Source organism: Urocampus carinirostris, chromosome 5 (assembly GCF_059441175.1).
Source record: "Urocampus carinirostris isolate Australia breed hairy pipefish chromosome 5, RoL_Ucar_1.0, whole genome shotgun sequence".
In the NCBI taxonomy this organism is placed as follows: Eukaryota; Metazoa; Chordata; class Actinopteri; order Syngnathiformes; family Syngnathidae; genus Urocampus; species Urocampus carinirostris.
In genome coordinates, this window is record NC_142353.1 from 30,165,859 (window position 1) to 30,177,820 (window position 11,962).

At 39.9% G+C, this 11,962-nt stretch overlaps 1 protein-coding gene across 2 annotated transcripts; it reads left to right on the plus strand.

Moving 5' to 3' along the window:
• The first annotated feature begins 5,327 nt into the window (after nt 1-5,327).
• On the plus strand, nt 5,328-10,651 carry LOC148366011 (zinc finger BED domain-containing protein 4-like). Of its 2 annotated transcripts, none has more exons than XM_088335138.1 (3): nt 5,328-5,667; nt 8,194-9,584; nt 9,790-10,651. In XM_088335138.1, the coding sequence occupies exons 1-3, from the start codon at nt 5,432-5,434 to the stop codon at nt 10,179-10,181; spliced, it is 2,019 nt and encodes a 672-aa protein (XP_088191264.1). In that variant the 5' UTR covers nt 5,328-5,431; the 3' UTR covers nt 10,182-10,651. The 2 variants fall into 2 exon arrangements, with proteins under 2 accessions (XP_088191264.1, XP_088191265.1); XM_088335139.1 differs by lacking the exon at nt 5,328-5,667 and adding an exon at nt 6,989-7,132.
• Nucleotides 10,652-11,962: the final 1,311 nt, after the last annotated feature.

An 11,962-nucleotide genomic window follows, 5' to 3' on the forward strand; every position in this document is an offset into this window, starting at 1 on the left:
AGTGGGTGTGCAAAACGATTTAGCCCCTTTACTTTCAGTGCAGCAAACTATGTCCAGAAGTTCAGTGAGGATCTCTGAATGATTCAATGTTGATCTAAATGACAAACGATGATAAATGAAATCCACCTGTGTGTCATGTCTTGCATGGTTGTCATGGTGCCCAGCTGGCCCCGCCCCTTGACACCGGCTGACGCATTGGACTGATTGCTCTTGGAGTGCTTAAGCGCTCCTTTTGGAACTGCCCGCTGCCAGATCATTGTTTAACCCTTGTTGAAACCCTGTTCATGCCCATTTGATCTGAGTAATGCCTAGTTTGTAATTTTGATTGCCTCTGAACCTGTTTTGTTTTGTTTTTGGTCCGTTTGTTTGTTGGACAACTTTACTTTCTCAATTCAAGTGACAGATCGTCTACGCATATGAATTCCGACTTCCTGCTTCCCGGTTCGTTTCCTGACACTGTGTGTAATCAAGTCTCTGTATAAATGCACCTGCCACTCTATGTTATGTTCAAAATATAAGTTCATTCATTCATTCATTCGTGATAGTTGATGTACAGTATTTTTGCCTTTTATTCAAATCAAAAATGTAAAAAAAAAAGTTACCAATAGAGGGGCTAAATAATAAACAATTTCCCTCAAAAAACAACAGCATTTCCCGTTGGAACGCTGTATATTTACCAACTTTACATTCTGAGTTTTCACGAGGGTGTATTAGAACCAACTGTCAGTATGATGCAGTGCAGTTTTACGCCACATTAATAAACTTATAGCTGAGAGAAGACCCTTCTGACAATGTCTCTGAAGCATATCGCTGACTATAGCTCACTTTTGACCTCGATGCTCTCTCACGAATTCATTTTAGATCGACAGAAGAGAATCAAAAGCGATCCGTCGGAGATTCGTTCCGGCGGATTCCAAGTTGGCCCCGGCCCGATGAAATCACTCATTTCGGCAATATCCTGCAAATGGTGTCTGTGTTTCCTTGGACCGAAAAGGAGATTAAAGCTATAGCACAATGCACAGTATTGTATTTGTTCTCGGGGAACGGCCGTGCGAGAGGAATAAGCCATTTTTCAAAGCAGGACGGCGTTTAACAAAACGACTTTGTTGTACATCATCGCCCCAACGGTGGCCAGAAAATCATAAATCTTAACGGGTTTCTCAAAAACAAAAGTCTCCATTTAAAGACAGCGACAGTGACAAAGTGCCGGGCGGCCGAGTCATTTAATGACGCTTGACTGTCAAAAAAGTGGATTCTTCGTCGCGTTCGGGTCAGGCTGAGCTTTTGTATGTCATCTGCGGTCCTCGAGTTTGGTGGGTCTGTCATCATGACAGTATTAGGCTACGTCCTGAAAGAGTCTCTCTTCTGTTGCATTTTTTTCCAGGAACTTTCTGCAAAATGACACCATTTTCTTTTGACTTGACTCGACTTTTATTCCAGGAACAGTATATTTTATAACTAGCAATCTGTTGCACAGGCAAGGGTTGTAATCATTTTGTTAGCTAACAATATTAACACAACTTTACAGGCTGGAGGTTTCGTTGGTGCCATGCACTTTCTGGACATATTTCAACATATTACCTATACTTAGAGGTAAGATCTTGGCCCCGAACCCGACCTGTAATACTACACATATCCTAGTACAAAAATACTACAAAAATACTCCTACAGATATACAACAGAAATATACAACAAAAATATACTATGGACATACTACAAACATACTCAGGGTTGGGTAGGGTTACTTTAACCTGATTACTTTCAATTACTTTTGGATTACTCCAATACCAAATATGCTAATAAAAGACAAAATAAACTAAATATGAATAAAATTACTACATTTTTTGTAGGCTTGGGGAGTAACGAAATACATGGAACGGCAAAAATGATGTTGGCAAGCTGTTTGGATTTATTTTCATTTTGTTTCTGTCGCATTTTATCTTAGTTTTGCTGGAGATCAAAAAGATCAGAGCCAGGAGAGAAAGCTTACCGCGCGTTGTGAGTCATAATTTTATTCATATTTAGTTTCTTTTGTCTTTTATTAGCATATTTGGTATTGGAGTAATCCATAAGTAATTGAAAGTAATCAAGTTAAAATAACCCTACCCAACCCTGAACATACTACAGAAATACTAAAAGTTTTGTACAACATACACAAATAAAACTACAAGAATACTACAAGAATACTACAAAAATACTACGGAACTACAACAAAAACCCGACAACAGAAATACTAAAACAATAATAAATACAACTGAAGTATACTACAAAAGTAAATATCAAATGGAGTCCTTAAAACAGTGACCTATTACATTGTTTTGCTTTAATTCTCATTCGAGGTAAGATTTTAGGCAAAGTCCCGAACCCGACCTGGAATACTAGTCAAGTCAAGTCAAGTCATTTTTATTGGTATAGCCCTTAATCACAAAGAGTCTCAAAGGGCTTCACAGGTTATTACACATAAGCAGTTTACGTTATTCATATGCTATAGAGTAGAAGTGAGTTTTAAGCTTAGATTTAAACATTTCCACTGAGGTTGCAGATCGGATCTCAGGGGGAAGAGCATTCCACAACACCGGTGCCCGGATGGAGAACGCTCTCGAACTCGCAGAACACTTCTTGGCTCTTGGGATCACCAGAAGACCGGAGCTCTCAGAACGAAGGCTTCGAGCCGGAACATAGGGGGAAATCAGATCTGAAAGATATGAGGGGGAAAGTCCATGTATGATTTTGTATAGTAATAAGAGAACCTTGAAATCACATCTTGGGCTAACAAGGAGCCAATGCAGGTTAGCCAAAATTGGGGTGATGTGATCGGACTTTTTTGTCCTAGTTAAAAGCCTCGCTGCGGCATTTTGTACCAGCTGAAGACTCTTGAGTCTGGTCATCGGAAGACCGGAGAGTAGTGCATTACAGTAATCGAAATGGGAGGTAACAAACGCGTGAATTATAATCTCTGCATTCGACTGAGACAGTATAGGACAAATTTTAGCAATGTTACGAAGATGGAAGAAAGTGGTTCTAGTAATTTTCTTCACATGTGTTTTGAAGGACAGATCGGGGTCAAATGTGACACCTAAATTTTGAAGTGAGTCACTCTGTGTGATGTGACATTTGCCAATGTTCACAGCAGTTTTAGAGAATAAGTCGCGGCATTTAGATGGACAAATAACTAACATTTCAGTCTTTTCAGAGTTAAGACGCAAGAAATTGAGTGACATCCACTCTTTTATCTCAGTAAGGCAGGCCTCCAATTTGCACAGTTTAGTGTGGCAGATTCCTCCATCAGGAGATATACAGTAGTTGAGTGTCATCTGCGTAGCAGTGGAAACTGATATCATACTTGCAAATAGTATCACCTAATGGAAGCATGTAAATGCTGAAAGAAGGGTGCCAAGCACTGAACCCTGCGGAACACCACAGGTAACACAAAAGGGCTCAGATGTCATTTTGCCATATTTAACACAGTGCGTCCTATCTGAGAGGTAGGATCTGAACCATAAGAGGACGTTTCCTGAGGAGACCAATCCATTTTTCCAACTGTTCTAGTAAGATATTATGGCCACTGTGTCAAAAGCAGCACTAAGGTCCAGCAGCAGCAAAAGTGATGAAGCGCCAGAGTCCATTGCCCGTAGGAGATCATTGGTTACCTTAATCAGAGCTGTCTCAGTAGAGTGGTTAGCCCTGAATCCTGATTGCATTGATTCAAAAAGATTGTTCTCGGATATGAAATCATTCAGCTGCTGTGCCACTACTTTTTCAAGTACTTTAGAAAGAAACGGTAGGTTTGACACAGGTCTATAATTACATAAGCTTTCTGGAACAAGGTTGGGTCGTTTCAGTGTGGGTTTAATAACGGGGGACTTAAAAGCCGCTAGAACTACACCTGAGGAGAGTGATATGTTTATAATATTTAGAACTGAAGGTGCAAGGACGCCAAAAAGACCTTTAATAAGTGAACCTGGAAGCGGGTCAAACTGGCAAGTCGTCGGTTTGGCCGTATTCACCATCTGTTTAAGATTATCTACACATACCCTAGTGCAAAAATACAACAAAAAACCTACAAAAATCACTAAAGATATAATAAAGATAATACAAATCTACTATGGAAATACTACAAACATACTCCAGAAATACTAAGAGTGTAGTACAACACCCAAAAACAAAACTACAAGAATACTACAAAAAAACTACGGAACTACAACAAAAACCTGACTACATTAATTGCTAAAAACTAAAAAAATAAATATCAAATGGAGTCCTTAAAACAGAGACGTATTATATTGTTTTGCTATAATTCCGATTAGAGGTAAGAACTTGGGCCCAGGCCCGAACCCAACCTGGAATACTACACATGTCCTAGTACAAAAATACTACAAAAATAACTACAGATATAAAACAAAAACATTACAGAAATACCAAGAGTGTAATACAACATATAAAAATAAAACTACAATAATACTACAAAAATACAGCACAACTACGACAAAAACCCGACTACAGAAATACTAAAAAAAAAAAATAAACACAACAGCAGTATACTACAAAAAATACCTTAGAAAACTTAAAGAAGGGACCTAATATATTGTTTCGCTTTACTTCTGATTAGAGGTAAGATCTTGGGCCCGGCCCAAACCTGACCTGGGATACTACAAATATTCTTATTACAAAAATACTACAAAAAACTCACAAAATCACTACAGATATACAACAAAAATTTACTATGGAAATACTATCTAAACTCCAGGCCTCTGGTTCTGGTTTCAAATGCCAATCATTAAGTTGGGCCGGTCGGGCTTCTCTCTCTTGCTGTTTTTCTCCTTTTCCCTTCTTGAAGGATCTACACAGCATTTACTTTCTTTTCCTCAAGTAAATATTTAGATAAAGAACATATGAACCAAACTATCCGTTTAACTCCCAATAACTCAATCCATATAAATTTTCCTCCTCTGTGTTGGGTAAAATTTGCACCGCTTCCTCTTTCCACCTCTACGTTGCTTACGTCAGACGTCATTAGCGCTTCTCATAAATCAATAGCTTACTGTTTTCAGGGTGCATATTTCGCTATTTGCATCTTGTAATCTGCGGAATATGATTTTCTTTTCAGTGCCATTTGGTTCAGTTCACTTTTGTTCACTGCACGTTGCCAAAAGCGCACTTCGGCAACAAACCGTTTATCAAGGCGCTGGATTTGCAGTGCACAATTGATTTGAGGGACTCTGCCCCAAGCAGACATGGGGACTTGAGACTTAGTGACTTGGACTCGAGTCGACTCGAGTCGCTGTTTTTATGACTTGTGACTTGACTTGGACTTGGCAATCTAAGACTCGGGACTTGACTTGACTTGAGCCACGATGACTTGAATGACTTGCGTGTTCATATATATATATATATTTCATTATTTAAATAATGTTGACAATTACAGTACGGGATGCGGGCTGAGAAACGCTCTCATGTCACGCCCACTCTGCCCATGCGCCACACACCTCCACGGCAACCACCTGAAGTCAGCATGTCTGCTCCGAGGGTAGTAACTTTTGGCTTCAAAAACTTCTGTGAAGAAGGTAAACGGCGAACAGCGCAGTGCAAATTTTGCAACGGGAAAATTTCGGACAGCCAGACCACCACCTCAAATTTCATCCGACATTTGAAGAGCCATTCTGCCCAGTAAGTGTTTGTCAGTGTTAATATCTGTTTGTCAATGTGTTAATATCTGGTGAGTTGGATGTTGGCTAATGTCTGTGAATATTGTCATTCACCCAGGTCATTTTATCCATACAGTTTAGTTGTAGGCAACTGGACTTCTAATTTGAGCTTGAGGAACTTCCATGAGGAACATCTACAGCTCAATCTCTAAAAAGTCCAGTTGCTTACTCTTTGGTTGTTAGCTAAGAGTGAGCGGCAGGGCGATTTAGCCGCTGCACAGGGGGGTTTCAGTTTATCATTGTGACATTCTTATGCAGAGACGAGAGGTTATCGTAACCTGCGTCAATGATGCTTCATTCATTTACTTTTATAAACATTGCAGTATGTTTGAGTAAAACGAATGCATTTGTGCTCATAGTGCCTCGTCTATCCTACAACGGGTAACGCAAAAGACAAGCCAGGCATATTGAGCTAGGAGCTACGGATAAACGGGCTGTCTAATTGAGAAAATAGGGTAGGCTAAGCGGTGAAGTTGAGAAGGACACGTGCACTGTACATGATCAAAAATCAGGGATGTGATTTGACCAAAGTGAAATTATCTGAAAATTAGGCGGGGGTCTGGGGGCCGCGGGCACCCAGCTAGGTCCAGGGCAGTGCCCTGGTGGGGGGAGAAGTGGGGCGAAGCCCCCCGGAGGTCATGGGTTTTCCGTGTTTTTAAGTACTTTCAATGCACTCAGATGACAAAGAAATAGACAAAACAACAGCATACATTTTCAATGTATTTTGAACTATCCCATATAAAATTACAGTTTAAGTCAACTCAAAATCAGTCACATTAAAAAACATTGGACTGCCTTTGCTATTAAAAACTATCACTGAGAATATCATCATATCTAACTCATGTGATTACTAAGTTAACACATAAATCATGTTGAAGAGTTCAAATTTCATGAACAAATAATTGTATCATGACCAAATGAAAAGTAACTCATATTAGAACATACCATAAATGTCTTTGTTATAGAAGAAGATGTTATCTATAAATGAAAGTACTGTAGTGGGTTGTACATAATTCACCCACGGAACCATTGTTTAGTTAGCGAGTTCCTAGGGGGACTCTTAATTCGGCCGGTTCTAGCCACTCTCGTGTTTGTTTTGTTATCGCCAGTTTAAATGTCATTAAAGCAGCTTTCGTTGGCACCTTTGTTTGACACTCCGCTTACGACTCCCGTCTCTGCTCGCTACATTGGATCACGTCGGGGTCACCAACATTTGTAGATAATTCCTTCTCTAACCAGTCCGATCGAAACTTGTTTTTTTACGATCTTAGCAATTTCTTTAACTCGCGGAGCATCTTTGCGTTCGATCTCGGACATCTTTCTTTAAACACTCGGCAAAAACGTGTGAGAAATGAACAATGGCATACTCCTACGCCTTTATAAGGAGCGCGTTTATTGGTCAACACGGAGACTTCAACCAATCGCAAGTACGTTTCATTTCAGTTACGGAAACACTAAAATGGAACGCTGTCGAGACGAAATCGTTTTTTTTACCATTTAAAAGAATCGGAAATTTTAAAATTTTATTTTTGGAGCGAAAGCGGAATTCCGCGAATTAGCGGAAAAATCACATCCCTGAAAAATGTGTCTTTGCCTTAATGTTATAGTCTCAATCTGCATATAATTTGGAAGTGTTGGCAAAAGGGCACCTTCCACGATTGGGGAGAGTGTGGGGTTGGCGGCAGCTGCAGGGGGATCCGCTCTTTTTCACAGGCATGCTGATCGTACATAGTCAAGTCAAAGTCAGTTTTATTTGCCAGTTCCTTCAAATGTACTTGACATAAAACGGAATCGAAATTACGTTCCACACTGTCCTATGCGTAGACATTGACAACAATAAAGTGCAATAAAAGTGCAACAATAAAGCCTGGCTATCGCGACTATTAATAAACTGTGATAAACGTGTGATAAACTCATCACACGAGTTTAGTCTGGCCAACCATCCGAGAGGCTGCGTTGATCAAATGCCTCTGTGTACTACTGGACTATGCTACAACCAATCAGACTACAACGTCATCACGCTAAAACCGCCTCAATCGTGCAGGCTAGATCAAAAGTTATGCCAGTAGTCTCCAAATCAAATAGTGACAATAATGTTAATCCAATCTTATAATTAAGACCACTAAGTCGACAATTATGGAAGTTTTTTTTGTAGTTTTTTTTTAGTAACTTTTTAGTATAAAAATAAATATTAGCTCATTATTTTCTTTAAAAATTTTGATTTCATGGTTGGAAATGTTAAATAAATTGTTTTATTTATTAACTATCACATGGTTAAGATATACCAGCTTTATGAGCATAAAAAAGTAAAAAAATGTGGTAAAAGCTTCAGTTACAGTTGATTTGATATTAAGTAATATCATCCAGAAGATAGATAAAAAAAAATACAGAAAGTTTCAAACAACTGTTTTTTTAACCATATGTCATGATTTCATGTCTGCCCAACCATACAGGACATCTCATTCTTGTTTTTGCATCTGCTTCACAGATATGCAGAGTATGAAAGGACAAGAAACGCCTGCACTGATACTACACAGCCTGCAATATCACAGTTCATCCAGTCTCGTCCTCTGGAAGCATATTCAGCAAATCATCCCAAACAGAAGTCCATAACCAATGCTATTGTTACAGATCTTGTGATTGGATGTAGCATGCCCCTTTCAATGACGGAAAATAAACATTTCAGGCACTTCATGTCTGTGGTCGACTCCAAATACCAGCCTATCTGCCGCAGAACAATAACTTCAACAATAGAATCACTTGTTGCAGACATGCAAGAAAAGATCAAAGTGATTCTTGCTGGTGTAGACCATGTGTCGGTTACCATAGACATTTGGTCAGATAGGAGGATGCGCGGCTTTTTGGGAGTCACTGGCCATGTCTTAACAACCTCAGAAGGAGTCATGCTGAAGTCATACCTGCTGGCTTGCAGCAGATTCAAGGGATCTCACACAGGAGAGCGCATTGCTGAAGCCTTTGATTCCCTGTGTGAGGATTATGGCATTCGGAAAAAACTCGACTTCATAATCTGTGATAATGCTGCGAATATGAAGCGAGCATTTTCAGTCTGTTTTCCGAAGGATCAAGATGACGAAGTAACCGATGATGACAATCTGGATGATGAAGAATTGTGGGAAGACCTCTCCAGAGGTGACTGGGAGACTGTGGACCGCACAATCAACAGAGGAAGCCCTAAACGTCAGCAATGCTTTGCGCATACTCTGCAGTTAGCTGTTGGTGATGGTCTCAAGGATGCACGGATCATGAACAGTTCCTTTGCAAAATGCTCCAAGCTTAGCTCTCTCTTGCATACATCCAGCACCTTTAAAGATGCGTTTGAGGAGAAGTTTGATCAGCGAGGGATACCCGCTGCTGTAAACACACGGTGGAATTCAACTTTCCGACAAGTCAAGGCAGTGCTCTCATTCAGTCACCAGGACTTGTGCAGTGTTGTTCAGAACACGGGACACAGTGAGCTGGTCTTCTCAATTAGGGAGTGGAACTTGATGAAGGAACTTTGTGATGTGCTACAGCCATTTGCAGAGGCCACTGATCTTACTCAGGGAGAGAAGATTGTGACGATTAGCTCTGTCCTCCCCTGTGTATTGTCTCTTAACCACCACTTGGAAAGACTCAAGCCGCAAGTGCGCTTCCTGGGAAGCATGATCCATAGCCTGCAATTCTCTTTGAAGAAACGGTTCCGGGGAATCTTCGTTAATGTGAAGATGTTGTCAGCTGCATCAGGGGAAGAGCTGCCATTTGCAGACCCAGTCTACATCAGGTCAGCTGTCCTGGACCCGGCTTTCTCAATGATGTGGCTTCAGCATGATGTGCTTGTCACCGATGATGTCAAGAATAACATTGTTGACATGGTAAAAGGTCAGTGGATTTTTTTTTTTTAACGTGATGTACACTTAGGCGTGTCACCATTATCAAATTATGGAAATGTAATTCAAAACAGTTATATGAGTATTATAATCCATTTTAGAGATGATTTTGCAAGCGTATCAAACTGTGGATGTTCAATTTTGAATAATGCTCATGAGATCTTACGCTTGCCCTTTTTTTTCTTTGTTTTAATTAGATCTGATTCTACGTGAGGTGCAACCTCACACAACATCCCAGAGTCCTGAATTCCTAGAGGAGGAAAGCGAAAGCCAGCAAGAAGACAGCACTGGCCTATTCTCAGGCTACAAAAAACGCCGCAAGCAGGACCCAACCACCAACCCAGAGACACAACTAAATAACTATTTTTCTCTTTGTTGTGGGCAGCCTTGTCTGTCCTTCTGGGACGCAAACAGGGCTGTCCTCCCTGCCCTTTTTCCTGTTGCAATGAAAGCTTTGTCAGTGCCAGCCTCAAGTTCCCCAGTGGAAAGAGTCTTCAGCCATGGTGGAATCATTATGAGACCCCATCGAGCTCGGCTTGCAGATAAGACCCTGTCTAATCTTCTATTTTGCAAATGCAATACCTTGTAAAAAGGGAATGACTGATGGATATACAGTGACTGAGTGAGTGAGTTAATTTGTGTCATTGTGAGTGAGTGAGTGAGTGAGTGAGTGAGTGAGTGAGTGAGTGAGTGAGTGAGTGAGTGAGTGAGTGAGTGAGTGAGTGAGTGAGTGAGTGAGTGAGTGAGTGAGTGAGTGAGTGAGTGAGTGAGTGAGTGAGTGAGAGTGTGTGAGTGTGTGTGAGTGTGTGAGTGAGAGAGAGAGGAGAAATGTAACAAAGTTTAATAATAATAAGCTATTTGTTTTAGCTGTTATTTGTTTCCTCATAAAAAGGGATTGACTTATGGATATACTGTTTGAGTGAGTGACAGAAAGCGTGTGAGAGAGAAATCTGCAAAGAAAAGAGCAAGAGAAATGTGACAGTTTAATCCTCTGTAAGTTAGTATTTGTTTTAGCTGTTATTGTTACTTTGTAAAAGTAAAAAAAAAGTAAAAGTTTGGGTTTCGATCTACAGATCACTTTTTCTGTCAATAAATACCAAATACTGACGATATCACTGTTTGTTTGAGTCTATGATGTATTTTACTGAACATGAGTATTTAGGATACAAATATTTTATTACAGGTTAGGCACATTAGCCAAGGATGATTACTTGATTTCTTATATATTGCCTTTCACTTTATTAAGATCAGATTCTGAAGCTAAAATTACAACAGTACGCCAAAGGTGACTTGACTTGGACTTGACTTGACCTATTACAGGACTTGACTTGACTTGACTTGACACAGCCTGTGACTTGACTTGACTTGACTTGCCCAAGAAAAAAATACTTGGGACTTACTTGAGACTTGCACATGTGTGACTTGGTCCCATGTCTGGCCCCAAGTAAACTTCAAGCTGCGAAACGCACAGTTTGGCGCTTAAGTACGCACGGCCCAATTTAAGTTTCGTGTTTACTTTAGCGGCAAATTACAACTTTGGGTTTATTTCGGATTTACTAATCAAGTTAATTCGTTGGGTTCCGGTTTATATACCTGCGACTCAGATCGGGTCAGGCTGAATTTTTTAGGCCAGATCTTACCTCCACTTTGTTTTCTTTTATTGATGTTCACTATGTTTTGTGAGGCCCCTTCTCAAAGTTTCTCATTTTCCTCATGCTGAGGTTTTGGGTTTTTCCTTGCCCGCATGTAGGTTTAAGATCAGGGGATGGTGTAGTTGTTAACAGTGCAGTCCTTTGAGACTTTTTGTGATTAAGGGCTATACAAATAGATGTGACTTGACTGTTTATTCACATTATTTTTTTTTGGAGTGCTTGTTTATATTTGGATCAAGGGTGAGCTGAAGACAAATCACATAATGTAGCACACACAAAACTGAAACCAATTTTTGGTTTGTTTGTTTGAAAAGGTTTGTGCAAGTTAGATTTGATTACAAAAGAAAGGCTTTTATATATATATATATATACATATATATATATATATATATATATATATATATATATATATATATATATATATATATATATATATATATTTCTTATAATGGATGGATGAGGGAGGTGTACCTTATATTATGGGTGAAAAATGCATGGCTTCATAAAGCATGCGTATGCATATCCTTACGTAGACGGCACAAAACAATGGTCACAGATCACTCTGCATGCATGCCTCCGTGCTCACATATATCCTTTCGGGTAGAGGCCGTTCACCCCGTTGTCGAAAGGAGCACCCTAAGAATTGCATCTCATCAGCACGTCAGCAGATACCGCAGACGCTAACGATAAATACAAAACGTGCGTGCACGTGCATGTC